This window comes from Elephas maximus, chromosome 8 (assembly GCF_024166365.1).
Source record: "Elephas maximus indicus isolate mEleMax1 chromosome 8, mEleMax1 primary haplotype, whole genome shotgun sequence".
Classification (NCBI taxonomy): domain Eukaryota; kingdom Metazoa; phylum Chordata; class Mammalia; order Proboscidea; family Elephantidae; genus Elephas; species Elephas maximus.
This window is the reverse complement of record NC_064826.1, coordinates 82,719,033-82,745,381: the sequence shown is the minus strand read 5'-3', so window position 1 is coordinate 82,745,381 and position 26,349 is coordinate 82,719,033. Positions and strand designations below refer to the sequence as shown.

The 26,349-nt window shown below is 39.4% G+C and overlaps 1 protein-coding gene across 4 annotated transcripts in view; it reads right to left on the bottom strand.

Annotated features, from left to right (window-relative positions):
* Window positions 1–26,349, bottom strand: part of DNAH11 (dynein axonemal heavy chain 11) — a 368,316-nt gene that overhangs the window by 122,173 nt on the left and 219,794 nt on the right. For all 4 annotated transcript variants that reach the window (XR_007518405.1, XM_049893431.1, XM_049893432.1 and 1 more), the window contains 5 exons: window positions 25,961–26,194; window positions 12,792–12,938; window positions 4,174–4,287; window positions 2,131–2,274; window positions 1,311–1,493 (listed from right to left, as the gene is read on the bottom strand). Coding sequence is in view for 3 of the 4 variants with exons in the window: in XM_049893431.1 (XP_049749388.1) it covers window positions 1,311–1,493; window positions 2,131–2,274; window positions 4,174–4,287; window positions 12,792–12,938; window positions 25,961–26,194 (822 nt within the window). In the remaining variant the exon portion in view is untranslated. The remainder of the gene's footprint in view (window positions 1–1,310; window positions 1,494–2,130; window positions 2,275–4,173; window positions 4,288–12,791; window positions 12,939–25,960; window positions 26,195–26,349) is intronic.

Genomic DNA, 26,349 nt, shown 5'->3' with positions numbered 1-26,349 from the left:
TCTCCAAACTTTTGCTTTCTCTCTCTTCCACTGTAGACAGAGTGATCAAGAGTCCTACTCTTGTGGGCCCTGCAGAAAGGATCTATCTTCGTTTTACGAAAGTATTTTTGGAAATGGCATTGAATAAATTGGCTTTTCCTTTGTAATTCCATATTCATGTATCATATACAGGAGGTGCCCCAGTGGCACAAGCCATTTGCGATTGACAGCTAACCCAAAGGTTGGTGGTTCAAACCCACCCAATGGTTCTGTGAAAGAAAGGCCTGACAATCTGCTGCTGCAGAGATTACAGCCAAGAAAACCCTGTGGAGAAGCTCTCTGTAACACACAGGATGGCTGTGAGTCGGGTGTCTACTTGATGGCAGCTAACAACAACATATAGCATACAACTCTTCCTGACAGTGGCCTGCCAGAAATAAGACACTTCTTTAAAGTTAAAGGCCAAGGCCTTAAAACAACATTTTTTGTTTTGTTTTGTTTTGTTTTTCTACTATCAAGTACTCTGCAAAGTGCTTGGGACTATTTGGCAGGCAATAAATATTTGATGAATGACTACATGAAATAATAATCTATATTTATACTGTCCCAAAGTACAAATTTTGGATTAGACCATGTACAGGCAAAAAAAAAAAAAAAAAAAAAAAAATTATCTGTCATTAAATATCGTTGTTGTTGTTAGCTGCTGTCAAGTTGATATTCGACTCATTGTGACCCCATGTGACAGAGTAGAACTGCCCCCAGAGGGTTTTCTTGGCTGTAATCTTTAGGGAAGCATATTGCCGGGTTTTTCTCCCACAAAGCCGCTGGATGGGTTGAAACCATCAGCCTTTTGGTTAGCAGCTGAGTGCTTAATCGTTGCACTACCAGGGATTCTTGTCATTAAATATTAAAGCAAAGAAATGGTTACTTTCTCATCTCACTAAGCCTACAATAAAGATGGTGTGAATTTTTGCATTGGGAACAGAGATTAGATTTAATTGGATATGAATTCAGACTCACAGCTGTTTCAAATCAACATGAAAGGAATATTTTTAATGTTAATAAATATAATTCATAAATTCAGTAAGTTTTCATCTAGTTAAATCAAATTAATTGCTGCTATTTGATCTAAACTAGCTAATCACTATACCCTTAAAAAAAGAAATAGTTTCCAACATTTCAAATATTCTGTGTAGAACTGTTTGCTCTGACACTTTATTCAGAAAACTAAATATCAAATTATTTTATTTTTTTATTTGCTGACCTAGAAATTGCTATGTTTATGGGACTTTGTGAATAACACCTGTTAACTGTAAGTGTAGGACTGATACCTCATAGAATTTAATGATGTTGATGACCCAGGCACACAGACCAGCAGCTGCAAAAGATTTGGTCCGAATAAGGTTTGGATTGAACTCCGGGTCTTTCAAATACTGTTCATTCACCACTTTTAGACAGTTCTCCGGAATATGTTCTTTGTCATAGTTAATTAACGCTTGCAAAAAATCATCAACCTGTAAAGCAAAAAAGACTTACTGCAATAAACCCATTCTGGCTGCAGAGAAAATTCCAAGGTCAAAAGTTAAAATCAGCTTTTAGGACTTACATTACAAAGGCAAAATTGGCAAGCTGCATTTATCCCACTGTTTGACTTTTTCAGTCAAAAGTATGAAAAGTATGAAGTTAGAATTAGCAATGGACACTTTTCAAATTTCTTCTATCCCGGGGTAAAATATTCAGTCCCTCACAGGAGGCATTCACATTTTTGAAGAAAAGAAAGGCAGAAAAGAAAAAGAAAAACACATACCAGCGAGCCCTTTGCTTCACCTTCCTGTACATTAGCAACAGTTTTCCAGCATAAGAAATCTATGTAATTTTCTCCCTCCTACACTTAACTGCTTTCATAATTTTGCAAATAATTAGTAACCTTCCAACTGCTGCTGGTGTTGACTTAGGTATGCCATAATCCCAAACTAACCTCCAATTTGGCAAACAAAAACTCTAAGTCTAGAGACCGTATTTGCAGATCACACCCAGCAATGTGAAGATGATTTCTTTTGACTTGAACATTGTTTGTCATCAAGTGTAACCACTCTGCTGAACACAGTACTGAGAGTCTCAGGATTTTCATCCCCTCAGGCTGTCTGGTACCTTTCCCATGAAGACTTTAGCCGCTTTCCAACTTCGGTCTTTGGGTACTCTGCCCCTGGGAGCCAGAAGGACCATCACAGCCGCAGTGACATTGGTAACTGCATTTGGTGGGTTGGGGAAGGCTTTCAGCTCGGTGAGATTGACCTGGAGGAATCAGACACGGACATTCAGCGTCAGGGGTTGTCTTGGAAAAAAAAAAAAAAAAAAAACTGCTGTCAGGTTGGTTTTTAATGGCTTACACTTCTCCTTTTCACAACAGTCTCCGTTTGACAATTCCTTGTCACCAAGGGACTCTACCATGGAACCCCAGGAAGTTCAGTTCTGAGTATTGGGAAATTTCACAAACATAAACGTTTTATGGTATTTATGGGATCTACCCCACCTACATAATATATTTGCATTTTAACCAGGTCCTCCCAGAAACATAATTCCTTAGTTTATGTCTCTCAGTTTTTGTTTTGCTGCTTTATACTCACAAGAAATACCTTCCATTATATTACAGTGACTCCCACCTGGGAGGGGGCCTGTATAGGCTTACCCTACAGTCTTCCCTACTCCTTAATCCCCTCAGGTAAGAATCTTGATGTAGCCCAATAGAATGGTTTTAATGGTATAAATTACAAGTATTAGAGCAGATACCTTGGGATAGGAACTAATCAGGATCTTTAAGAAGTGAATGTAAGTTTATGATACATAATAAAACAAAACTTCTGTGACATTTCATGTGCTACATAATGCTCTCTAACTTATAAAACCTTATCAGTGTTGAACCCGGTTCTGCCCATAAGCTGTCTGTTTGGGAAATAATTGAGAAGAATGAAAAGGTATGAAAGAAAGAGTTTAGTTAGAAGCAAAAGCAAAAACTTTATAAATACACACTCGACTTTATATTTTAAATAGATTATTTTGTTTCAGTAAAGAATAATATATCTGGAGAAAAATTTTCAAACTTAGAGACACACAGAGAAGAAAATAAATATTCCATTACTCAGAAAGCTCAGAAAGTAAAAGAAAAATTCCTTTATTAAGAGATAACCAGTTACTATTGAATTTTTTCCAATTTTTTCTATGTACATGCATGTTCTTACCAAAAATGAGTCATACGATATATCCTATGATATAATCTGCTTTATTTACTTAACGCAGCATGAACAGTTCCCCATGCTGCTAAGCAGTACTCAACAATATCGCTTTAATGGCAGCAAAGTATCCGGCATTTGAATGCAGAATAATTGATTTTCTATCATTATATCTTTATGTTGTTTAAAATTTTCTAGTTTTATGGCAATAATATAAGAAGCATCCATGTAGATAACTCTTTGCTCACAGCCAAAATTATTTTCTCCAAACAAATACTTAGAAAAGGAATTGAGCATTTGTTTTAAGAGCAATGAAAGTCTGGATCCTGTACTCCTTCAGGCTGAATCTTAAGAACCCCAGGCTGGGTTATTTCCTGAGATTTTCCCCAATAGCTAAGAGGGTCCTAGGACAAACTATTGGCTCTCAGGATAGCACTGCCCACAGATTCACTTTCCCCCTGTGTGGAGAACATAGATTATTTTCGCTTAAAATTATTCAGATGCTCCGTGAGGTTCTACTAATAATATGAAACTAGGAGAAATGGTGTGGGCTAAAACCTAGGTATCTTTGTTCCCAACCATTGTCCTTTTCAGGAGGTCTCTCATTAATGTTACTTTTTATAATTACAGGAAACAAATAATCCACCACCTAGTTCTTAAAGCAACATGTGACTTGAAAAACTGGATTTGGCTCAAGAGTGAATACTATGCATTCTTCCCAAGAGTGAGTCCCATGATGTTGGAAGTATTCAAAAGGAGACTGGTTACTGGGGAGCGGTAGAGTAGACTCCTGGGTGAAGAGGAAGTTGATCTTTAATAATAACCTTCGAGCATTTTATGGGTCTTTCTTTTTAAAAAACCTTTTGGCTCAGTTTTTCATACTCTTTCGAGGGCACTGGGTGACTGGGTTTTAATATCCCTTGAATATAGTTTTGAGGAAACCCATGAGCCAAGTAATCTTTACCCTGTTGAGTGTATCCAGGGCAGCCGTAGCTGCCACCAGCGCAGGCTCAGCCTTGAGTAGGTCCGCCTCACACTCTCTCTGTTTCTGGGATACTTCTGTCTGAATGGCTGCCACCTATTTAAAGGGGAAGAAAGCACAAGAACCCACAAATACAAATTATCATCTTAGATCTCTCCATTGAGGAATGCAGACTGACTCAGAAGCACTGTAAAATAATTCATCTATGTTTTAAGCAGGTGAGGGATTTGTAGTACAGACTAATTTTCCTTCAGGCATAGTGTATATAAAAAGCTTTGTGTATGCACAAAATGTACAATGACGAAACCCCAACACAAACTGATCCAGGTATCAAAATGCGCCAAGAAGAGCCTTGAGTGACTTATTCGTAAGGTGCTACTTATAATAAAGGCAAGATTAGGGGAGGTCTCTGTTCTTCAATTTTCTTTTTTAGTAAGTCCTGGGCAAGTGAAAATTCAGGCTGGCTCAGTAACTGAGCCCACAAAATATTCTGGCTAGAATTCTATATCTAAGTTGAGCTAACATTTGCCCATGTTGGCTATACTTTAAGAACAGATGTGAAGTTCTTTTGTTGAACTGGTTAGAAGATATTATTCTATTCTGTGGTCATGGACTACATACTTAACCACAGACAGAAATATTTTGAAGACTAATCACTGGTTCCTCTAAGGACCTGGTAAGAAACTACAGATGCAACAGCCCAGGCCTGTCTTCAATAATGGAACAAAGACTCTGAGGGCCGATGGACTGTTGGGGGTTCAATGGCACCATCTTTAAGGCCCAAGAGGGTGCCGCATCAGCCTCTTGACATGAACACATACACTATGGCCGCAGGGAAGCCATGCTGGTAAACTTGAACCAAACCAAAAGGAGAAGCATGAGAGCTTTTACCCTCTACCTCTTAGGATACCTACAGAATTTGAATGGCCAAGAAGAATACATTTAATACTCAGCAGGAATATGAGTTTCAAAGCGGTGGCACCAGGCACCAGGGCTCTAGCCACCATGGGGGGATGGTTCCTGCAGTGATAGCGATTGTGGAATAAAATACATGAATAAATGTGCATTTCTTCAGATGTGTTTGGAATGAACCGGTTTAAATACGCCATAAAATTAAACACTGCTCACAACAAAGTCTACTACGGCTTTATTAGCAGTAATTACTCCTCTCCTGATTAACCATTATTTTGCTGTATACTGTACTTTTTATGAACATAATTGGTTCAGAATAGATATGTAGTCTCCTGCCAGTACACACACAGTTACCATTAATGTAAATAAGAAAACTCTGCATGCTTACAGAGAACTACGCCAAAACCACAACCCGCAAGACTGCTGAGTATGGACCATGAAAATTCTAAGATGCTTGGTGCTAGAGAACACTGTTACATATTAGAGAGAAAGAGACAGAGCGAGCGAGTGTGTGAGTGAGTTATTGCCTCACTTTTGTTTCTTTTCCGTAAGGATATAAGAAATCCATAAATGCTATTTATTACAATTTATAATGACTGCATTTAAAATGACTTTAAATTGGACTCAGGGTCATAGCTTTATAGTATTAGAAGAAACAAAATTTTGTTTCAGTGACATTTTTATGGGACTGGGGGCTGCTACTAGTCTCTTTTTTGATCCTTTACTGTTAATGGAATATTATTCCTTTGGGTAATTTTATAAACAGAACTACCTCAATTATTAAATAATTAAAAACTCACAAATACAAATGAAAAAAACAAAAAACATACTCTAGGTTGGTCAACTTATTTCTCATTGCCAGTACTTCTCACCCTAAAGTGCAACAATACTGTTGTCATTGTGTGCTATCGAGTCGATTCTGACTCAAAGAAATCACCATGTGTCTTGGTATCACTCCTTCCTTGGGTCTAGGAGTTTCTCAGCTCAGGGACCCTGGGGTCTAAAGGACAAGCTCCATTCCTGAATCTTCTTTCTTGGTGTTAGCAGGTTCCTATCTCTGCTTGTTTCTCTGTCCTTTTATCTCTTGTAGATAAAAAGTGACTCAAGTAAGGGTTGACTTGAATAAGGGTGGTGGCTGGGGTAAGGGTGGAAACTGGGGTAAGGGTGGTGACCTGAGTCATACCTACTAGTAAGGTGGTGACTCAAGATACATTCCACACTAATCCTGCCTCACTCCCAAACGGGACCATAACCAGAGGCATAGAGGCTAGGATTTACAACACATCACAAAATCGAGACAGTTACATCAGATCACAAAAGCAACCCATGTTGTTATTGTTGTTAGGTGTCATCATGTCAGTTCCAACTCACAGAGACCCTAAGTACAACAGAACGAAACACTGCCCAGTCCTGCGTCATCCTCACAATCGCTCCCAAGCTTGAGCCCCTTGCTGCAGCAACTGTGTCAATCCATCTCGTTGAGGACCTTCCTCTTTTTCACTAGCCCTCTACTTTACCAAGCATGATGTCCTTCTCCAGGGACTGGACCCTCCTGATAAAATGTCCAAAGTATGTGAGACAAAATCTCACTATCCTTGCTTCTAATGAGCATTCTGGCTATACTTCTTCCAAGAGAGGTTTATTTGTTCTTCTGGCAGTTCATGTTATAGTCAACATTCTTTGTCAACACCATAATTCAAAGGCATCAATTCTTTGGTCTTCCTTATTCATTGTCCAGCTTTTGCATGCATACGAGGCAATTGAAAACACCAGGGCTTGAGTAAGTTGCACCTTAGTCCTTAAAGCGACATCTTTGCTTTTTAATACTATAAAGAGGTCTTTTACAGCAGATTTGCCCAATGCAATGCGTCATTTGATTTCTTGACTGCTGCTTCCATGGACATTGACTGTGGATCAAAGCAAAATGAAATCCTTCACAACCTCCGTATTTTCTTCATTTATCCTGATGTTACTTATTGGCCCAGTAGTGAGGATTTCTGTTTTCTTTATGTTAAGGTGTAATCCATACCAAAGGCTGAGGTCTTTGATCTTCATCAGTAAGTGCTTCAAGTCCTCTTGAATTTCAGCAAGCAAGGTTGTATCATCTGCATATATCAGGTTGTCAGTCAGTCCTCCTCCAATCCTGATGCCATGTTCTTCTTCATATAGTCCAGCTTCTCAAATTATTTGCTCAACATACAGATTGAGAAAGTAGGGTGAAAAGACACAACCCTGACGCACACCTTTCCTGACTTTAAGCCACGCAATATCCCCTTGTTCTGTTCAAACAACTGCCTCTTGGCCTATGTATGGGTTCTGTATGAGCACAATTAAGTGTTCCAGAATTCCCATTCTTCACGATGTAATCCATAATTTGTTATGATCTACGTAGCCGAATGCCTTTGCATAGTCAATAAAACACAGGTAAACATCTTTCTGATATTCTCTGCTTTCAGCGGAGATCCATTTGACATCAGCAATGATATTTCTAGTTTCATGTCCTTTTCTGAATTCGGCTTGAATTTCTGGCAGCTCCCTGTTGATGTACTGCTGCAACCACTTTTGAATAATTTTCAGCAAAATTTTACTTGTGTGTGATATGAATGATATTGTTTGATAATTTCCTCATTCTGGAATGGGCACAAATATGGATCTCTTCCAGTCAGTTGGCCAGGTAGCTGTCTACCAGATTTCTTGGCATAGATGAGTGGACACTTCCAGTGCTGCATCCATTTGTTGAAAAATCTGTTAGTGTTCTGTCAATTCCTGCAGCCTTGTTTTTTGCCCTTGTCTTCAGTGCAGCTTGGACTTCTTCCTTCAGCACCATCTGTTCTTGATCACATGCTACCTCCTGAAATGGCTGAATGCCAATCAATTCTTTTTGGTACAGTGACTCTGTACCCTCCAATTTCTTTTGATGCTTCCTGCGTCACTTAATATTTTCCCCATAGGATCCTTCACTATTGCAACTTGAGGCTTGAATTTTTTTCTTCTGTTCTTTCAGCTTGAGAAATGCTGAACATGTTCATCCCTTTCAGTATTCTACCTTCAGGTATTTGCACATTTCGTTATAATACTTTGTCTTCTCCAGCTGCCCTTTGAAGTCTTCAGTTCTTTTACTTCGTTTCTTCCTTTTGCTTTAGCTACTCTACATTCAAGAGCAAGTTTCAGAGTCTCTTCTGACATCCATCTTCATCTTTTCTTTCTTTCCTGTCTTTTTAATGACCTCTTGCTCTCTTCAAGTATGATATCCTTTATGTCATTCCACAGCTCCTCTAGTCTTTGGTCATTAGTGTTCAACGCATCAAATCCACTCTTGAGATGGTCTCTAAATTCAGGTGGGATATACTCAAGATCTTACTTTGGCTGTCCTGGACTTGTTCTAATTTTCTTCAGCTTCAACTTGCAAGGGAGCAATTGATGGTCTGTTCCACAGTAGTCAGCCCCTGGCCTGGTACTGACTGATAATATTGAGCTTTTCCATCATCTCTTTCCACAGATGTAGCCTATTTAATCCCTTTGTATTCCATCTGGTGATGTCTACATGTGTATAGTTCATATTGTTGGAAAAAGGTATTTGCTTGAAGTCGTTGAACTAGCAAAATTCTATCATGCGATCTACAGCATCGTTTCTATCACTAAAGCCGTATTTTCCAACCACCAACCTTTCTTCGTTTCCAACTTTCGCGTTCCAATAGCCAGTAATTATCAACTCATCTTGATTGTATGTTTGATCAACTTCAGACTACAGAGGTTGGTAAAAATCCTCAATTTCATCTTTGGCCTTAGTGGCTGGTGTATAAATTTAAGTAATATTCATATTAACTAGTCTTCCTTGTGGGCTTATGGATATTATCCTGTCACTGACAGCATTGTACTTCAGCACAGATCTTGAAATGTTCTTTTTGACAATGAACTCGATGCCATTCCTCTTCAATTTGTCATTCCTGGCATAGAAAAACATATGATTGTCCAATTCAAAATGGCCAATACTTCAGCTCACTAATGCCTAGGATATCGATGTTTATGCATTCCCTTTCATTTTTGATGACTTCCAATTTTCTTAGATTCATAATTCCAAGTTCTGATTTTTAATCTATGTTTGTAGCTGTTTTTCTCATTTTGAATTGTGCCACATCAGCAGATGAAGGTCCCAAAGGCTTGACTCCATTCACATCATTAAGGCTGTCTCTGCTTTGAGGAACCAGCTCTTCCCCAGTCATCTTTTGAGTGCCTTCCAATCTGAGGAGCTCATCTTCTAGCACTATATCAGACAACGTTCCACTGCTACTCATAAGGTTTTCACTGCCCAACTCTTTCAGAAGTAGACTGTCAGGTCCTTCTTCCTAGTCTATCTTCATCTAGAAGCTCTGCTGAAACCTGTTCACCAAGGGTGACCCTGCTGATATTTGAAATACCGGTGGCAAAGTTTCCAGTATCACAGCAACATGCAAGCCACCACAGTACGACCAACTGACAGAAAGTAGTATCTGTCAACCCATAGCAACTCTGTATGTCAGGGTAGAACTGCCCCATAGGGTTTCCTAGGTTATAATCTTTATAGGAGCAGATCTCCAGGTCTTTTCTCCCACAGAGCTGCTGGTGTGTTGAAACCACTGACCTTTGGGTTAGCAGCCAAGCTCTTAACCAATGCACCACCAGGGCTCCTTCCAACAATACAAGTGAAAATGCCATATATCTGTGCGGCTCGATTAGCCACAGTGTGCCATTTCCCCTGCCAGATGGCTCCTTGGTAGGGTGTGACCTGGAGAAGGGGGAACAGCTGCATACCATGCTTGGAGTGGGTGCTTTTTATCTAACAGTATTAGAGTAGAGACTTGGAGCTAGTCCCATTCTTGTACACCCCAAGTTTTTCTGCTCTCTATTAGGCAACAGCTCCTTGCAGATGGCTCATGAAATTTAGTGGCGATCACAGCAAGAAAACAAAGTCTCAATAACTGCTCTTACCGGTCTTCAGATTTTAATACATTGCAAGGCTGATGGCCCTCCAAAACATACACCTACCCACATTTAGGAAAGAAACACACACAAAAAAACTGAAGTCCATTCGAAATCAAGAAGGATGTTCAATTTTTGAAGAGATTATACTAGTACTGCAATTTAGAAGTTTCTTCCACACATGAAAATTACAGAACACTCAACAGGAAAAGCAGTGTTAAAGTGATTGTAGGACTCTTAGGATTTTAGAGGCATCTGTGGGTGGTGGAAATGATTAGCACACTTGACTGCTAATGGAAAGGCTAGAGGATTGAGTTTATCCAGAGGTGCCTCAGAAGAGAGGCCTGGTGATCTACTTCTGAAAAATCAGCCATTCGAAACCCTCCGGAGCACAGTTGTACTCCTTACAGTACACGGGGTAGCCATGAGTAGGGATCTATTCAATGGTAACTGGTTTTGGATTTTAGAATTTGGAGCTGACGAGCCAAACAAAAATGGGAGAACCAATTTTCAGAGGCTTAATGTTGCTGTGTTGTTTGAAGTCACTGCTAGCAATGCTGATGGTTAGAATGACCCTTGATTATTTTACCCATTTGAAGCAACAATTTCACCCTGTATCTCTACAAAGACCAATGAGATGTATAACGAAGTAGTCTCTAAACCCCAACATTTGTTTCATCATATTAAATGTGGCAATGTACCTTGTGAGCTATGCAGCATTATTCTGAAATTATTTTGTATGTGTTAATCCTGAGACCCCAATATCATACGAGCAGAAGGAGACCATATGCACCCCTTATAACATCTAGGACATTGCTGAACATATGGCAAATCTGAACCCACAGATGAACTCAGGTGCTGTTTAATTCCTCGACTCTATGTACTTTAATTACAAATAGGCCTGCCATAACTGCCAGGAGAAAGGCTTGGTGACCTACTGGATGTGATCTACAACCAATTTAAAACAGTCCCTTCCACAGTCATACCTCCCTGTTTTATTTCCTTCAGAGCAGTTATCATTAACTCAAACTGATAACTATTGCTTATCAGCATGTTACTTGCCTCCTGCCACTCTTTACACTACAATGTAAGCTCCACGAGAGTGCCTGTCCCATATTCCCCATGAGCCAGGGCCTGGTAGAAAATAGGCGCTCAGTTAAAATTTGCTGATTGTATATAAATTAAGCCCTGTGGATAAAATGAAAGTTGTAGTAAATATTTTTATCTCCTGGTATGTATTGGATATAAAAAATAGTGTTTTATTTTTCATGTTTGAAGAGCTTTATGAAACTACTGTTAGATGAGTTCTAATTTGCTCAAACATTTTCTCCTCTTTGTGAGGGTAATTTTGTCATAGGAATTCATATGTAAAAAATGTAAAATACCTCTAGACTACTTGTTAAGTTTTGAGATCTCTAAAAGGTATCTGTGGAGATGGGTTATGGTATAATTATTACTAGAACATCACACATTCATGCAATGCCTGAAAAATGTCCTCTAGGTGGAATTAGCTTATAACTAAACCACCTAATTGCTTAATGTAATAATATAGTTTTAAAGGTATTCTCTTACTTGTTTGAAACTCAATGGCAACACTTATTGCAGAATTAGGAATTACGTGCCTATTGGCCATGTTAAATGTACTTTGTTTTCAGCTTCTAATATGCTCATCTTATCTTTGAACTGTTTTTTAGAGTTTTGATTTTCAATGTATTTTAATGTCCTTTGCTATGAGCGGAGTCAACTCAACGGCAGTGGATTTAGTTGTGCAAGGTAAAGGTAAAGATATGCAATACACATGTGAAAAAAAAAAAAAGAACTCAACAATATATGAATGAATGAAAAAAACCACTTGAAAAGCCCAAATATCTTCTATTATAAAGCACAAGGATAATGGCTAGTGATCCAATCAATGGCTATGAGAGTGTTAGAAATTTACAATTTTTGCAAACTAGGCCCTGAATATAATCTTTTGCCTAAAATAAAAATTTTTATCTGAGCATATACACTCGTTCAATTTTATAAACAAATATTTATTATTTCTGTTTACTGGGCTATTTACTTTGGGAAATAAAACACTCAAAAAATACATTCCACTTCTAGCTGAAGTTTTGCTAAAACAAGAAGACAAAAGAAGTTGTTTATTTCAGAACTGCAGAAAACCTGAGTACAAAAAGATGTAGAATCTATATAATTTTAAAAGTAGTTGTTTCCAACAATATGAAACAATACAAAATGCCAGGGCTTCGGTGGAAATCAAAAAGAACAAATTTAGCTTAGGATTACAAAATCAATTTCTCAAGTTGTATGATTAAAACGCAAAATTTGAAAACCGTCTTGCAAAGTGACGGAATGGGCTTTGTTAACCACTGAGTTGTTCAATTTGCCTAAAAACTAAAAACCTTTAGAAACCTCAGAGGTGACTTCACGACATTTACTGTATTACAAACAGGCCTGATGTTCAAGACCCACGTCCATTATATGCTTGAATGAGCTCAGTATTTATTGTTCTTTCCTATCATTAAAGGAGGTAAAAGGTTGGGAAAATGCATAATGTAAAGAAAGGTCAAGTGGTAATCATGGTGTGAAATGCTGTTACATGTGTAAGTATAATAATTCTTTAGATTTTATGCTCCCTGGAGAGGAAGTTGTTCAAAATTGTTCACCTACAAAGGTTTATTTTGTGCTAAATATAGCTCAGGAACGCTAAATGGTGGAATTAGCCTGACCTTTCGCTCCTCAGCATCTGCGGTGGCCTTTTCCCGACTCACTTTCTCCGTCTGAAGCCCAATCTTTGTGATCAGAGCTTCCGCATCATGGCTTCTTCGTTGCAATTCAGCTTCCTGAGAAGCAAGTCTGGCTTTGAGATCTTCCACCTACAGGAAAAGTCATCCTTTTGAAGTAGCCAACATTGATAAAAACAAGTATCAGACACAGCTTTAAAAAAAAAAAAAATTAAAACTGAATTTAGGGAAACTCTAAGTGTGTATATTATATCTGTTTCTGATTTTTCTTTACTTCCATTTGCAAAAATGCAACCTATTTTTTTCCCCCAAATGTGAGTGAACTAAGCAATGTTTTTCAGTGGTTTTGTGGGGAATATAATTAATTTGTATCAGTACCAACTAGAAGTTTTCTTCTTTACTCAATTCTGTCCAATCAGGGAAATTTCAACAGAGGTTTCCACCTAACCACACATCACACCATCCTGCCTGTTTTCCCATGCAGCTCGGGCCACTGAGGCAGCAGATGCTGCAGGAAGACTTGCTTGGTGATAAACCTCGCACTTGCCATCTAAAATTGCTGGAGGCTTTAGACAAGTTGACCAAAACCAAACCCAGTGCTGTCGAGTCGATTCCGACTCATAGCGACCCTATAGAACAGAGTAGAACTCTGTTTCCAAGAGTTTCCAAGGAGCGCCTGGCGGATTCAAACTGCAGACCCTTTGGTTAGCAGCCGTAGCACTTAACCACTACGTCACCAGGGTTTCCTTTAGACAAGTTGAAGGTGTCCTAAACACCTCATCTGTTTACAGAGCAATCTGCTGCTTATTTTGATCAGGAGACCCTAGGTGGTGCAAATGGTTAACACATTTGGTTACTAATTGAAAGGCTGGAGGCTTCAGTCTATCTAGACGCACCTTAGAAGAAAAGAATACCTTAGAAGAAAGGCTTGACAATCTACTTCCAAAAAATCTGCGATTGGAAACTCTATGGAACACAGTTCTCTGACATACATGGAGTCACCATGAGTCAGAATCAACTGGATGGTAACTAAGTGGTTGGTTAATTATTTTGATCAAAATGCCCTTACACGGGTCCTACTTTTTCCAAAAAAACATGAAATGGCCTTCTTGTTTTTTTTCCAATTCTTAATTTTTTTAATCTCATACACCATTGAACTTATGCGACAACCATGCATTCAACTTAACTAATATCTACTAATACAGGCAACCATGTGTGAGTTGTGGAGTATTAGTATGGGGTCCTCAATGTGGAATCCTCCTCTCGGCCCACCATTAAGTAACTTCACTCAGGTCTTGTGGAACTCAGTCTTTCTGAGGCATCACCAAATTCATCTGTTAAAAAGGATGATTCTGTCCATTGTTTATTTGGGATCTCACTAGGTTCAGAAGGTACCATGAGGTTCCTAAGTTTGAGGATCAAGTAAATAAAAGCAGAAGTGAAGGGTTGGGAGAAAAACATGACGTGGTTCTCAAAAATACATGAAACAGCTTTATATCATGATAATAAAATCTCCAATCTATTTACTTTCCAGAATTATAAATGTTACTATTTGAAAAAATCATAGAAGCAAAGAATAATCATAACCACTGCGTTGACTCAACTACTAAAGACACATGAGTGGTATCTTGTGGAACAACCTCCCACTACTATATGCGAACAATCTTGTAACTCCCACACCAATACAGTTTATTCACACTATACCTAAAATGACTTCATTTTACTTGGATCCACAATCAATGTCCATGGAAGCAGTAGTCAAGAAATCAAATGATGTATTGCATTGGGAAAATCTGCTGCAAAAGACCTCTTTAAAGTGTTAAAAAGCAAAGATGTCACTTTGAGGACTAAAGTGGGCCTGACCCATGCCATGGTATTTTCAATTACCTCATATGGATGTGAAAGCTGGACAATGTATAAGGAAGACTGAAGAAGAACTGACACCTTCAAATTATGGTGCTGGTGAAGAAGATTGAATCTACCATGGACTTCCAGAAGAAGGAATAAATCTGCCTTGGAAGAAGTAGCCAGAATGCTCCTTAGAAGCAAGGATGGTGAGACTTTGTCTCACGTACTTTGGATATGTTATCAGGAGGGGCCAATCCCTGGAGAAGAACATCATGCTTGGTAAAGTAGAGGGTCAGTGAAAAAGAAGAAGATCCTCAACAAGATGGATTGACACAGTGGCTCTAACAATAGGCTCAAGCCTAACGATGATTGTGAAGATGGCACAGGACTGGGCAGTGTTTCGTTCTGTTATACACAGGGTTGCTATGAGTGAGGACTGACTCAACGGCACCTAACAACAACAACATACCTAAAAGATATGATTATTACTATGATTGCTACTTGCACTATTATAGTTGAAGCTTAGATTGTTTTTTAGCCTCTCTATGAACTCAGGGTAACACTGGACAGTGATGTTTGCTTCTCTGTTTTTTTCCAGCCACATGAAACTAGTATTATGTTAGGCTACAGTCAAAAGAGCTACCCAAGAGACTGGCAAGAAACTATTTTATTTCAAGCCCTAATTTCCGTTTCTAAGAAAGCTGTTAGCTCTGAAATATCCAAAGTGACTCAAGCTCTGTATGGGAGGCCTGATCTATGAAGAAAGGTCACTAAGACCATCTGTGATGATCTAAGTTGACGTCTAGAAAGGTGTTAAAGGATTCAGAACTTACTGTAATGAATATACATTGGTAAGGTTAAGACATTATTATTTTCAAATGGCATGGATATCCAGCTCTGTGGAACTGCTTAAGGCAGACCAGTAGACAACACATGCTCCAAATGAAGTAATTTTGTTCCACACACAACTTTATCTTATACCGTAAGGCCCTCCAACTTTCCACATAGGAAACCAGTCTTCCTTTTCACAAGAGTTTGATTGTTGAGACACTCAAGGAACTATTTACTATTCTAATCACTCTTCTGATATTATAAAGAGCACCATATGCACAGAGGAGGGCAGTGATATTCAGTGGTAGAATTCTCACTTTCCACAGGACAGTGTTCGATTTCCGGCCACTGCACCTCACACACAGCCACCACCCGTCTATGGACGGAGGCTTGTGTGTTGCCATGATGCTAGAACAGTGGAGCTTCCAGACGAAGATGAACTAGGAAGAAAGACCTGATGACCTACTTCCAAAAATCAGCCAATGAAAACCCTATGGATCACAATGGTTTGATCTACAACTGATCATGGGGATGGCACAGGACTGAGCGGCAATTTGTTTCATTATCTATAGGGTTACCATGAGTCGGAAACAAATTTGATGGCAGCAAACAAACTACAACATGCATAGATACCTAATTAAAAGGAATCACCTGTAGTCCTTCAATCACAGACTTTCTGTTGTTTCTAGCCAAGAGGAAACAAGGAGACCCCAAGAAGCTTGCCCTTGGAAGATACCATGAACCAGTTCTTCCTCTTCTCCCCTTCTCCCATCCTCCCTGGCTCATCGATATATAACTGAGATTATTATTAGGAACCCACAGACTCTCTCCACTTCTTTTTCCCTATGGCTGAGGTGCTGCCACCACTGCACTTAACTGGGATGCTAATCCACATGCTTTTAGCTCAGTCATTTGGGAAGAAAACTCTTTACGTGTGTTAGAGGCAGTTTCTTTTTTTTGGCCAGGAACTACCACCCAAGTCTTGACAGCCCAGTTTGGGTGCTAGCACTATCATTGCCTATGGTGAAGTCAAAAGGTTCTGTTTGAGATCAAAGGAACATAAATGGTTTGTGGCACAAATCTTTTTCGCTTATCTTCTTTTAGCTCAAGAGCACTCCTAGAAAAATCTTTACTAGGTGTAATGGACTGAATTGTGTCTCCCAAAAATGTGTGTCAACTTGGCTAGGCCATGATTCCTAGTATTATGTGGTTGTCCACCATTTCCTGACCTTATGTGATTATCTTATGTGTTGTAAATCCTAATCTCTATGATGTTAACGAGGCAGGAGTAGAGGCAGTTATGTTAATGAGGCAGGATTCCATCTACAGGTTAGACTGTATCTTGAGTCACTCTTTTTTGAAATATAAGAGAGAACCGAGCAGAGAGGAGAGAGGACCTTATGCCACCAGGAAAGAAGTGCTGGGAGCAGAGCGTGTCTTTTGGACCTGGGGTCTCGGAGCTGAGAAGATCCTAGACCCAGGGGAAGATTGATGACAAGTACCTTCCCCCAGAGCCGAAACAAAGAGAAAGCCTTCTCCTGGAGCTGGTGCCCTGAATTTGGACTTCTAGCTTCCTAGCCTGTGAGAGAATAAATTTCTGTTTGTTAAAGCCATCCACTTGTGGTAGTTTTGTTATAGTAGCACTTAACAACTAAGATACTAGGAAAAGGGTTCTGATTTAGTGAGATGGAATAGGAGACACTAGAAAAAAAGGGAAAGAGAAGGAGACACATAAAACAAAGAAGATAAGATGCAGAAAAAAAGAAGAGGAAAGAAGGCATCCATTGAAAGGGAAGGAAGAGATGCACCAATACAGACATGCTCTTTGGGGGCTTCCCAGTACCTCTTCTTTACATTGCTCAATCCCATCTCTCCTGGAAACCTCCTCACTCTGGTTTTTCTTTCCCAATCATGGTCCACCTACTCGCTGGTCAGCCCAGAACACCGTGGTTCATCAAAGAACCATTCTCAGTATATGAAACTAAGGGAGAAAGAGGCAAGTGGTACTTCAGCTTACAGAATGCAAGAGGGACACAGCCAGAAAAGGTGAAAAGGTACCAATGTATGCTCCTTCAGCCAGGCCTTGGCTTATTCATAGGCTAGGCACTGATGGGCTACTCAGCCCTCAGAGGGAAAAAGCTGGCCCTGGAGAAGCATGTAAGAGTATGATACGATGGTAATATTCTGAGAAGCCCACCAGCATTTCTAGCCTTGACAGGATCACTGTTGTGAATTTTTACTCTAACTCTAGGGCCTCGCTGGCTCAGAGAAGGGCTGAGTCACTCTCCAAATCCCCATATTCTCTCTCTCTAATCTATCTGTCATGGGGAGGGGCAACACGGCACCATGGACAACATGTAGGCAATAATCAGTTGTCTCCAGTTGATTCCAACTCATGGCAACCCCATGGGTGTCAGATAGAACTGTGCTCCACAGGGATTTCGATGGTTGATCTTTTGAAAGTAGACCACCAGGCTTTTCTTCTGAAGCACCTGTGGGTAAACTCGAACCTCCAACCTTTTGGTTAGCAGCTGAGTGTGTTAACCACCCAGGGACTCATATGGGCAACAGAGTAATAAAAATCTGGGTTCAAACCCCAACATATAAATTAATATAACTATTAATTTAAATATCTAATATAAATTATAGTAGTAACACCCACTTCGTAAAGTCGTTGGTGTTTTTTTTTTTTTTTAATAACTTTTATTAAGCTTCAAGTGAACGTTTACAAATCCAATCAGTCTGTCACATATAAGTTTACATACATCTCACTCCCTACTCCCACTTGCTCTCCCCCTCTTGAGTCAGCCCTTTCAGTCTCTCCTTTCTTGACACTTTTGCCGGCTTCCCTCTCTCTCTATCCTCACATCCCCCCTCCAGACAAGAGTTGCCAACACAATCTCAAGTGTCCACCTGATATAATTAGCTCACTCTTCATCAGCGTCTCTCTCCCACCTGCTGACCAGTCCCTTTCATTTCTGATGAGTTGTCTTCGGGGATGGTTCCTGTCCTGTGCCAACTGAAGGTCTGAGGAGCATGGCCGCCGGGGTTCCTCCAGTCTCAGTCAGACCATTAAGTTTGGTCTTTTTATGAGAATTTGGGGTCTGCATCCCACTGATCTCCTGCTCCCTCAGGGGTCCTCTGCTGTGCTCCCTGTCAGGGCAGTCATCGATTGTGGCCGGGCACCAACTAGTTCTTCTGGTCTCAGGATGATGTAGATCTCTGGTTCATGTGGCCCTTTCTGTCTCTTGGGCTCTTAGTTGTCATGTGGCCTTGGTGTTCTTCATTTTCCTTTGCTCCAGGTGGGTTGAGACCAATTGCTGCATCTTAGATGGCCGCTTGTTAGCATTTAAGACCCCAGACGCCACATTTCAAAGTGGGATGCAGAATGATTTCATAATAGAATTATTTTGCCAATTGACTTAGAAGTCCCCGCAAACCATGTTCCCCAGACCCCCGCCCTTGCTCCGCTGACCTTTGAAGCATTCATTTTATCCCGGAAACTTCTTTACTTTTGGTCCAGTCCAATTGAGCTGACCTTCCATGTATTGAGTGTTGTCTTTCCCTTCACCTAAAGCAGTTCTTATCTACTGATTAATCAATAAAAAACCCTCTCCCACCCTCCCTCCTTCCCCCCCTCGTAACCACAAAAGTATGTGTTCTTCTCAGGTTTACTATTTCTCAAGATCTTATAATAGTGGTCTTATACAATATTTGTCCTTTTGCCTCTGACTCATTTCGCTCAGCATAATGCCTTCAGGTTCCTCCATGTTATGAAATGTTTCAGAGATTCGTCACTGTTCTTTATCGATGCGTAGTATTCCATTGTGTGAATATACCACAATTTATTTACCCATTCATCCGTTGATGGACACCTTGGTTGCTTCCAACTTTTTGCTATTGTAAACAGAGCTGCAATAAACATGGGTGTGCATATATCTGTTTGTATGAAGGCTCTTGTATCTCTAGGGTGTATTCCTAGGAGTGGGATTTCTGGGTTGTATGGTAGTTCTATTTCTAACTGTTTAAGATAACGCCAGATAGATTTCCAAAGTGGTTGTACCATTTTACATTCCCACCAGCAGTGTATGAGAGTTCCAATCTCTCCGCAGCCTCTCCAACATTTATTATTTTGTGTTTTTTGGATTAATGCCAGCCTTGCTGGTGTGAGATGGAATCTCATCGTAGTTTTAATTTGCATTTCTCTAATGGCTAATGATCGAGAGCATTTTCTCATGTATCTGTTGGCTGCCTGAATATCTTCTTTAGTGAAATGTGTGTTCATATCCTTTGCCCACTTCTTGATTGGGTTGTTTGTCTTTTTGTGGTTGAGTTTTGACAGAATCATGTAGATTTTAGAGATCAGGCGCTGGTCGGAGATGTCATAGCTGAAAATTCTTTCCCAGTCTGTAGGTGGTCTTTTTACTCTTTTGGAGAAGTCTTTAGATGAGCATAGGTGTTTGATTTTTAGGAGCTCCCAGTTATCGGGTTTCTCTTCATCATTTTTGGTAATGTTTTGTATTCTGTTTATACCTTGTATTAGGGCTCCTAGGGTTGTCCCAATTTTTTCTTCCATGATCCCTATCGTTTTAGTCTTTATGTTTAGGTCTTTGATCCACTTGGAGTTAGTTTTTGTACATGGTGTGAGGTTTGGGTCCTGTTTCATTTTTTTGCAAAGGGATATCCAGTTATGCCAGCACCATTTGTTAAAAAGGCTATCTTTTCCCCAGTTAATTGACACTGGTCCTTTGTCAAATATCAGCTGCTCATACGTGGATGGATCTATGTCTGGGTTCTCAATTCTGTTCCATTGGTCTATGTGTCTGTTGTTGTACCAATACCAGGCTGTTTTGACTACTGTGGCTGTATAATAGGTTCTCAAGTCAGGTAAGGTGAGGCCTCCCACTTTCTTCTTATTTTTCAGTAGTGCTTTGCTTATCCGGAGGTTCTTTCCCTTCCATATGAAATTGGTGATTTGTTTCTCTATCCCCTTAAAATATGACATTGGAATTTGGATTGGAAGTGCGTTAAATGTATAGATGGCTTTTGGTAGAATAGACATTTTTACTATGTTAAGTCTTCCTATCCATGAGCAGGGTATGTTTTTCCACTTAAGTATGTCCTTTTGAATTTCTTGTAGTAGAGCTTTGTAGTTTTCTTTGTATAGGTCTTTTACATCCATGGTAAGATTTATTCCTAAGTATCTTATCTTCTTGGGGGCTACTGTGAATGGTATTGATTTGGTGATTTCCTCTTCGGTGTTCTTTTTGTTGATGTAGAGGAATCCAAGTGATTTTTGTATGTTTATTTTAGAACCTGAGACTCTGCCAAACTCTTCTATTAGTTTCAGTAGTTTTCTGGAGGATTCCTTAGGGTTTTCTGTGTATATAATCATGTCATCTGCAAATAGTGATAACTTTACTTCTTCCTTGCCAATCCAGATACCTTTTATTTCTTTGTCTAGCCTAATTGCCCTGGCTAAGACTTCCAACACGATGTTGAATAAGAGCGGTGATAAAGGGCATCCTTGTCTGGTTCCCGTTCTCAAGGGAAATGCTTTCAGGTTCTCTCCATTTAGAGTGATAGTGGCTGTTGGCTTTGCATAGATGCCCTTTATTATGTTGAGGAATTTTCCTTCAATTCCTGTTTTGGTAAGAGTTTTTATCATAAATGGGTGTTGGACTTTGTCAAATGCCTTTTCTGCATCAATTGATAAGATCATGTGGTTTTTGTCTTTTGTTTTATTTATGTGATGGATTACATTAATGGTTTTTCTGATATTAAACCAGCCTTGCATACCTGGTATAAATCCCACTTGATCAGGGTGAATTATTTTTTTGATGTGTTGTTGGATTCTATTGGCTAGAATTTTGTTGAGGATTTTTGCATCAATGTTCATGAGGGATATAGGTCTATAATTTTCTTTTTTTGTAATGTCTTTACCTGGTTTTGGTATCAGGGAGATGGTGACTTCATAGAATGAGTTGGGTAGTATTCCGTCATTTTCTATGCTTTGGAATACCTTTAGTAGTAGTGGTGTTAACTCTTCTCTGAAAGTTTGGTAGAACTCTGCAGTGAAGCCGTCCGGGCCAGGGCTTTTTTTTGTTGGGAGTTTTTTGATTACCGTTTCAATCTCTTTTTTTGTTATGGGTCTATTTAGTTGTTCTACTTCTGAATGTGTTAGTTGAGGTAGGTAGTGTTTTTCCAGGAATTCATCCATTTCTTCTAGGTTTTCAAATTTGTTAGAGTATAATTTTTCATAATAATCTGAAATGATTCTTTTAATTTCATTTGGTTCTGTTGTGATGTGGTCCTTCACATTTCTTATTCCGGTTATTTGTTTCCTTTCCTGTATTTCTTTAGTCAGTCTAGCCAATGGTTTATCAATTTTGTTAATTTTTTCAAAGAACCAGCTTTTGGCTTTGTTAATTCTTTCAATTGTTTTTCTGTTCTCTAATTCATTTAGTTCAGCTCTAATTTTTATTATTTGTTTTCTTCTGGTGCCTGATGGATTCTTTTGTTGCTCAGTTTCTATTTGTTCAAGTTGTTGGGACAGTTCTCTGATTTTGGCTCTTTCTTCTTTTTGTATGTGTGCATTTATTGATATAAATTGGCCTCTGAGCACTGCTTTTGCTGTGTCCCAGAGGTTTTGATAGGAAGTATTTTCATTCTCGTTGCTTTCTATGAATTTCCTTATTCCCTCCTTGATGTCTTCTATAACCCAGTCTTTTTTCAGAAGGGTGTTGTTCATTTTCCAAGTATTTGATTTCTTTTCCCTAGTTTTTCTGTTATTGATCTCTAGTTTTATTGCCTTGTGATCTGAGAAGATGCTTTGTAATATTTCGATGTTTTGGACTCTGCAAAGGTTTGTTTTATGACCTAATATGTGGTCTATTCTAGAGAATGTTCCATGTGCGCTAGAAAAAAAAGTGTATTTTGCAGCAGTTGGGTGGAGAGTTCTGTATAAGTCAATGAGGTCAAGTTGGTTGATTGTTGTAATTAGATCTTCCGTGTCTCTGTTGAGCTTCTTACTGGATGTCCTGTCCTTCTCTGAAAGTGGTGTGTTGAAGTCTCCTACTATAATTGTGGAGGTATCTATCTCGCTTTTCAATTCTGTTAAAATTTGATTTATGTATCTTGCAGCCCTGTCATTGGGTGCATAAATATTTAATATGGTTATGTCTTCCTGATCAATTGTCCCTTTTATCATTATATAGTGTCCTTCTTTATCCTTTGTGGTGGATTTAAGTCTAAAGTCTATTTTGTCAGAAATTAATATTGCTACTCCTCTTCTTTTTTGCTTATTGTTTGCTTGATATACTTTTTTCCATCCTTTGAGTTTTAGTTTGTTTGTGTCTCTAAGTCTAAGGTGTGTCTCTTGTAGGCAGCATATAGATGGATCGTGTTTCTTTATCCAGTCTGTGACTCTCTGTCTCTTTATTGGTGCATTTAGTCCATTTACATTCAGGGTAATTATAGATAAATAAGTTTTTAGTGCTGTCATTTTGATGCCTTTTTATGTGTGTTGTTGACAATTTCATTTTTCCACATACTTTTTTGTGCTGAGGCGTTTTTCTTAGTAAATTGTGAGATCCTCATTTTCATAGTGCTTGACTTTATGTTAGTTGAGTCGTTACGTTTTTCTTGGTTTTTATCTTGAGTTATAGAGTTGTTATACCTTTTTGTGGTTACCTTATTATTTACCCCTATTTTTCTGAGTAAAAACCTAACTTGTATTGTTCTATATCGCCTTGTATCACTCTCCATATAGCAGTTCAATGCCTCCTGTATTTAGTCCCTCTTTTTGATTATTGTGATCTTTTACCTATTGACTTCCATGATTCCCTGTTATGTGTATTTTTTTTTTTAATTAATCTTAATTTGTTTTTGTGATTTCCCTATTTGAGTTGATATCAGGACGTTCTGTTTTGTGACCTTGTGTTGTGCTGATATCTGATATTATTGGTTCTCTGACCAAACAATATCCTTTAGTATTTCTTGTAGCTTTGGTTTGGTTTTTGCAAATTCTCTAAACTTGTGTTTGTCTGTAAATATCTTAATTTCGCCTTCATATTTCAGAGAGAGTTTTGCTGGATATATGATCTTTGGCTGGCAGTTTTTCTCCTTCAGTGTTCTGTATATGTCGTCCCATTCCCTTCTTGCCTGCATGGTTTCTGCTGAGTAGTCAGAACATATTCTTACTGATTCTCCCTTGAAGGAAACCTTTCTTTTCTCCCTGGCTGCTTTTAAAATTTTCTATTTATCTTTGGTTTTGGTGAGTTTGATGATAATATGTCTTGGTGTTTTTCTTTTTGGATCAATCTTAAATGGGGTTCGATGAGCATCTTGGATAGATATCCTTTCATCTTTCGTAATGTCAGGGAAGTTTTCTGTCAGGAGTTCTTCAACTATTTTCTCTGTGTTTTCTGTCCCCCCTCCCTGTTCTGGGACTCCAATCACCCGCAGGTTATCCTTCTTGATAGAGTCCCACATAATTCTTAGGGTTTCTTCATTTTTTTTAATTCTTTTATCTGATTTTTTTTCAGCTATGTTGGTGTCGATTCCCTGGTCCTCCAGATGTCCCAGTCTGCATTCTAATTGCTCGAGTCTGCTCCTCTGAGTTCCTAGTGCGTGGTCTAATTCTGTTATTTTATTGTTAATCTTTTGGATTTCTACATGCTGTCTCTCTATGGATTCTTGCAACTTATTAATTTTTCCAGTATGTTCTTGAATAATCTTTTTGAGTTCTTCAACAGTTTTATCAGTGTGTTCCTTGGCTTTTTCTGCAGTTATCCTAATTTCATTTGTGATATCATTAAGCATTCTGTAAATTAGTTTTTTATATTCTGTATCTGATAATTGCAAGATTGTATCTTCATTTGGGAAAGATTTTGATTCTTTTGTTTGGGGGGGTTGGAGAAGCTGTCATGGTCTGCTTCTTTAAGTGGTTTGATATGGATTGTTGTCTCCGAGCCATCACTGGGAAACTAGTTTTTCCAGAAAATCCGCTGCATCCAGTCCAAATCCCCGCGGGGCGGTTCCCCGGCTCGGACGCTGCTCTTTCTGCTCCAAGACCAGTCACTGCCTCCCGGGGACTTCTCCTACCGGCTGCGTCCCACGCCGCCCGTGGAACTGGCTGGTCCCCCTCCCGGGGTAAGTTCAGGGGGGTGGAGCCGCTCTCTGTGCTTGTGCCGTACCTGACTGGTACGCTGGCTCCAGGCTCTGGAAACAATCGCTGCTTCCCCGTATTAGTTCGTTCTCCGTCTCTAAATCTGTGTTTGTTGTTCAGGGTTCGTAGATTGTTATGTATGTGATCGATTCACTTGTTTTTCCGTGTCTTTGTTGTAAGAGGGATCCGAGGTAGCGTCTGCCTAGTCCGCCATCTTGGCTCCGCCTCCCAGCGCTAATCGTTGTTGGGTTTTTAACAATGAAATTAGATGATAGATGTACAAACCTACACAATAGGTGGCACCTTATGCTAATTCTCTCCAGATTTACTCCTGCAGGTTAGAGGTACTGTCCTTCAAGGCAGTAGGCAACACTATTCACTTTCTCTGAGAGTTGGTGGCTAAAAGAATCAGGCTGGACATAGACCTCGTGGTCTGAGAAAACTGCTCTACTCTGGGACCCTAACCATAGCAACCCTCACCATGGTCATCAGCCAGGAAATGATGCCCTCACTGGAGGCTGAGAATCTGAGACCAAAATGGATCCTAGTTCCACCCTCAGGGGACAAAATTCCTGCCAACAAGCCCAAAGCACCAAAGAAGTCAGAGACAAGAGAGGGGAGCCAGCTGTGTCTGCTTTCTTCAACATCTTCTCCACACTGCCCTGCACTGTTAGCCCAAAGAGAGATGGTATCTCTCAAATCAGCTTGATAGAGTAACTGGCCGACCTGTTTCTTAAAAGACAGTAGCAGTGTGTTCTCTATATCATTAAACTTCACATTTTCATGTTAATAGATGCCATCATGTCAATTCTGACTCATAGCTACCCTACATGACAGAGTAGACCTGCCCCATCGGTCAGGCTCTAATCTTTATGGGAGCAGATTGCCAGGTCTTTCTAGGAATCTTATAAGTTGTTGTCAGCCACCATCGAGTCTACCCCAATTATGGTGACCCCATGCACAATTTAATGAAATACTGCCCAGTCTTGTACTATTTCCATGATCCGTTGTGGACTGGACCATTGTGATTAAAAGGGTTTCCACTGGCTGATTCTCACCAGGTCTTTCTTCCTATTCCGTCTTAGTCTGCAAGCACCAATGAAAACTGTTCAGCATCATAGCAACATGCAAACTACCACTGACAGATGTGTGGTGGCAGTGCATAAGGTGCACTCGTCAGCAACCAAACCCAGGTCTCCTGCATGCGAGGTGAGAATTCTACCATTGAACCACCAACGCTTCTAAGAATCTTGTATTAATGGACTGAAATGCTGTTTCAAAAGGAAATAACATAACCTGGACATACCTGAGAAGCTGTGGTTTTTAGCTTCTGGATGCCATTCACCAAGTGCTCTTTCTTCTTGGAGACCTCTTTTTGTTTCTTTTTCAATAAGCTCTTAAACAGTGATATTTGTTCTAGAAAACTCTTTGGGGTGGTATAGTTGTGTCTCCTCTCATTCTGGTAATACCTGGCACTCATTTCGTTTACACTGGTGTGAACGTGTGCCATAAAAAGGCTAATAGAATCTTTGTCCAGCAGCTGAAAACAAAACATTGCAATTCATATGGAATGCTCTCAAGTTAAAAGAAAACATGATTAAAAAAATAGAAACAAATCAGCAGAACATAAACTACTTTTTTTTCCCGAAAAGTCAGAACAAATTACAGTGAGGTCTAGAGAAAATTATTTGTCTT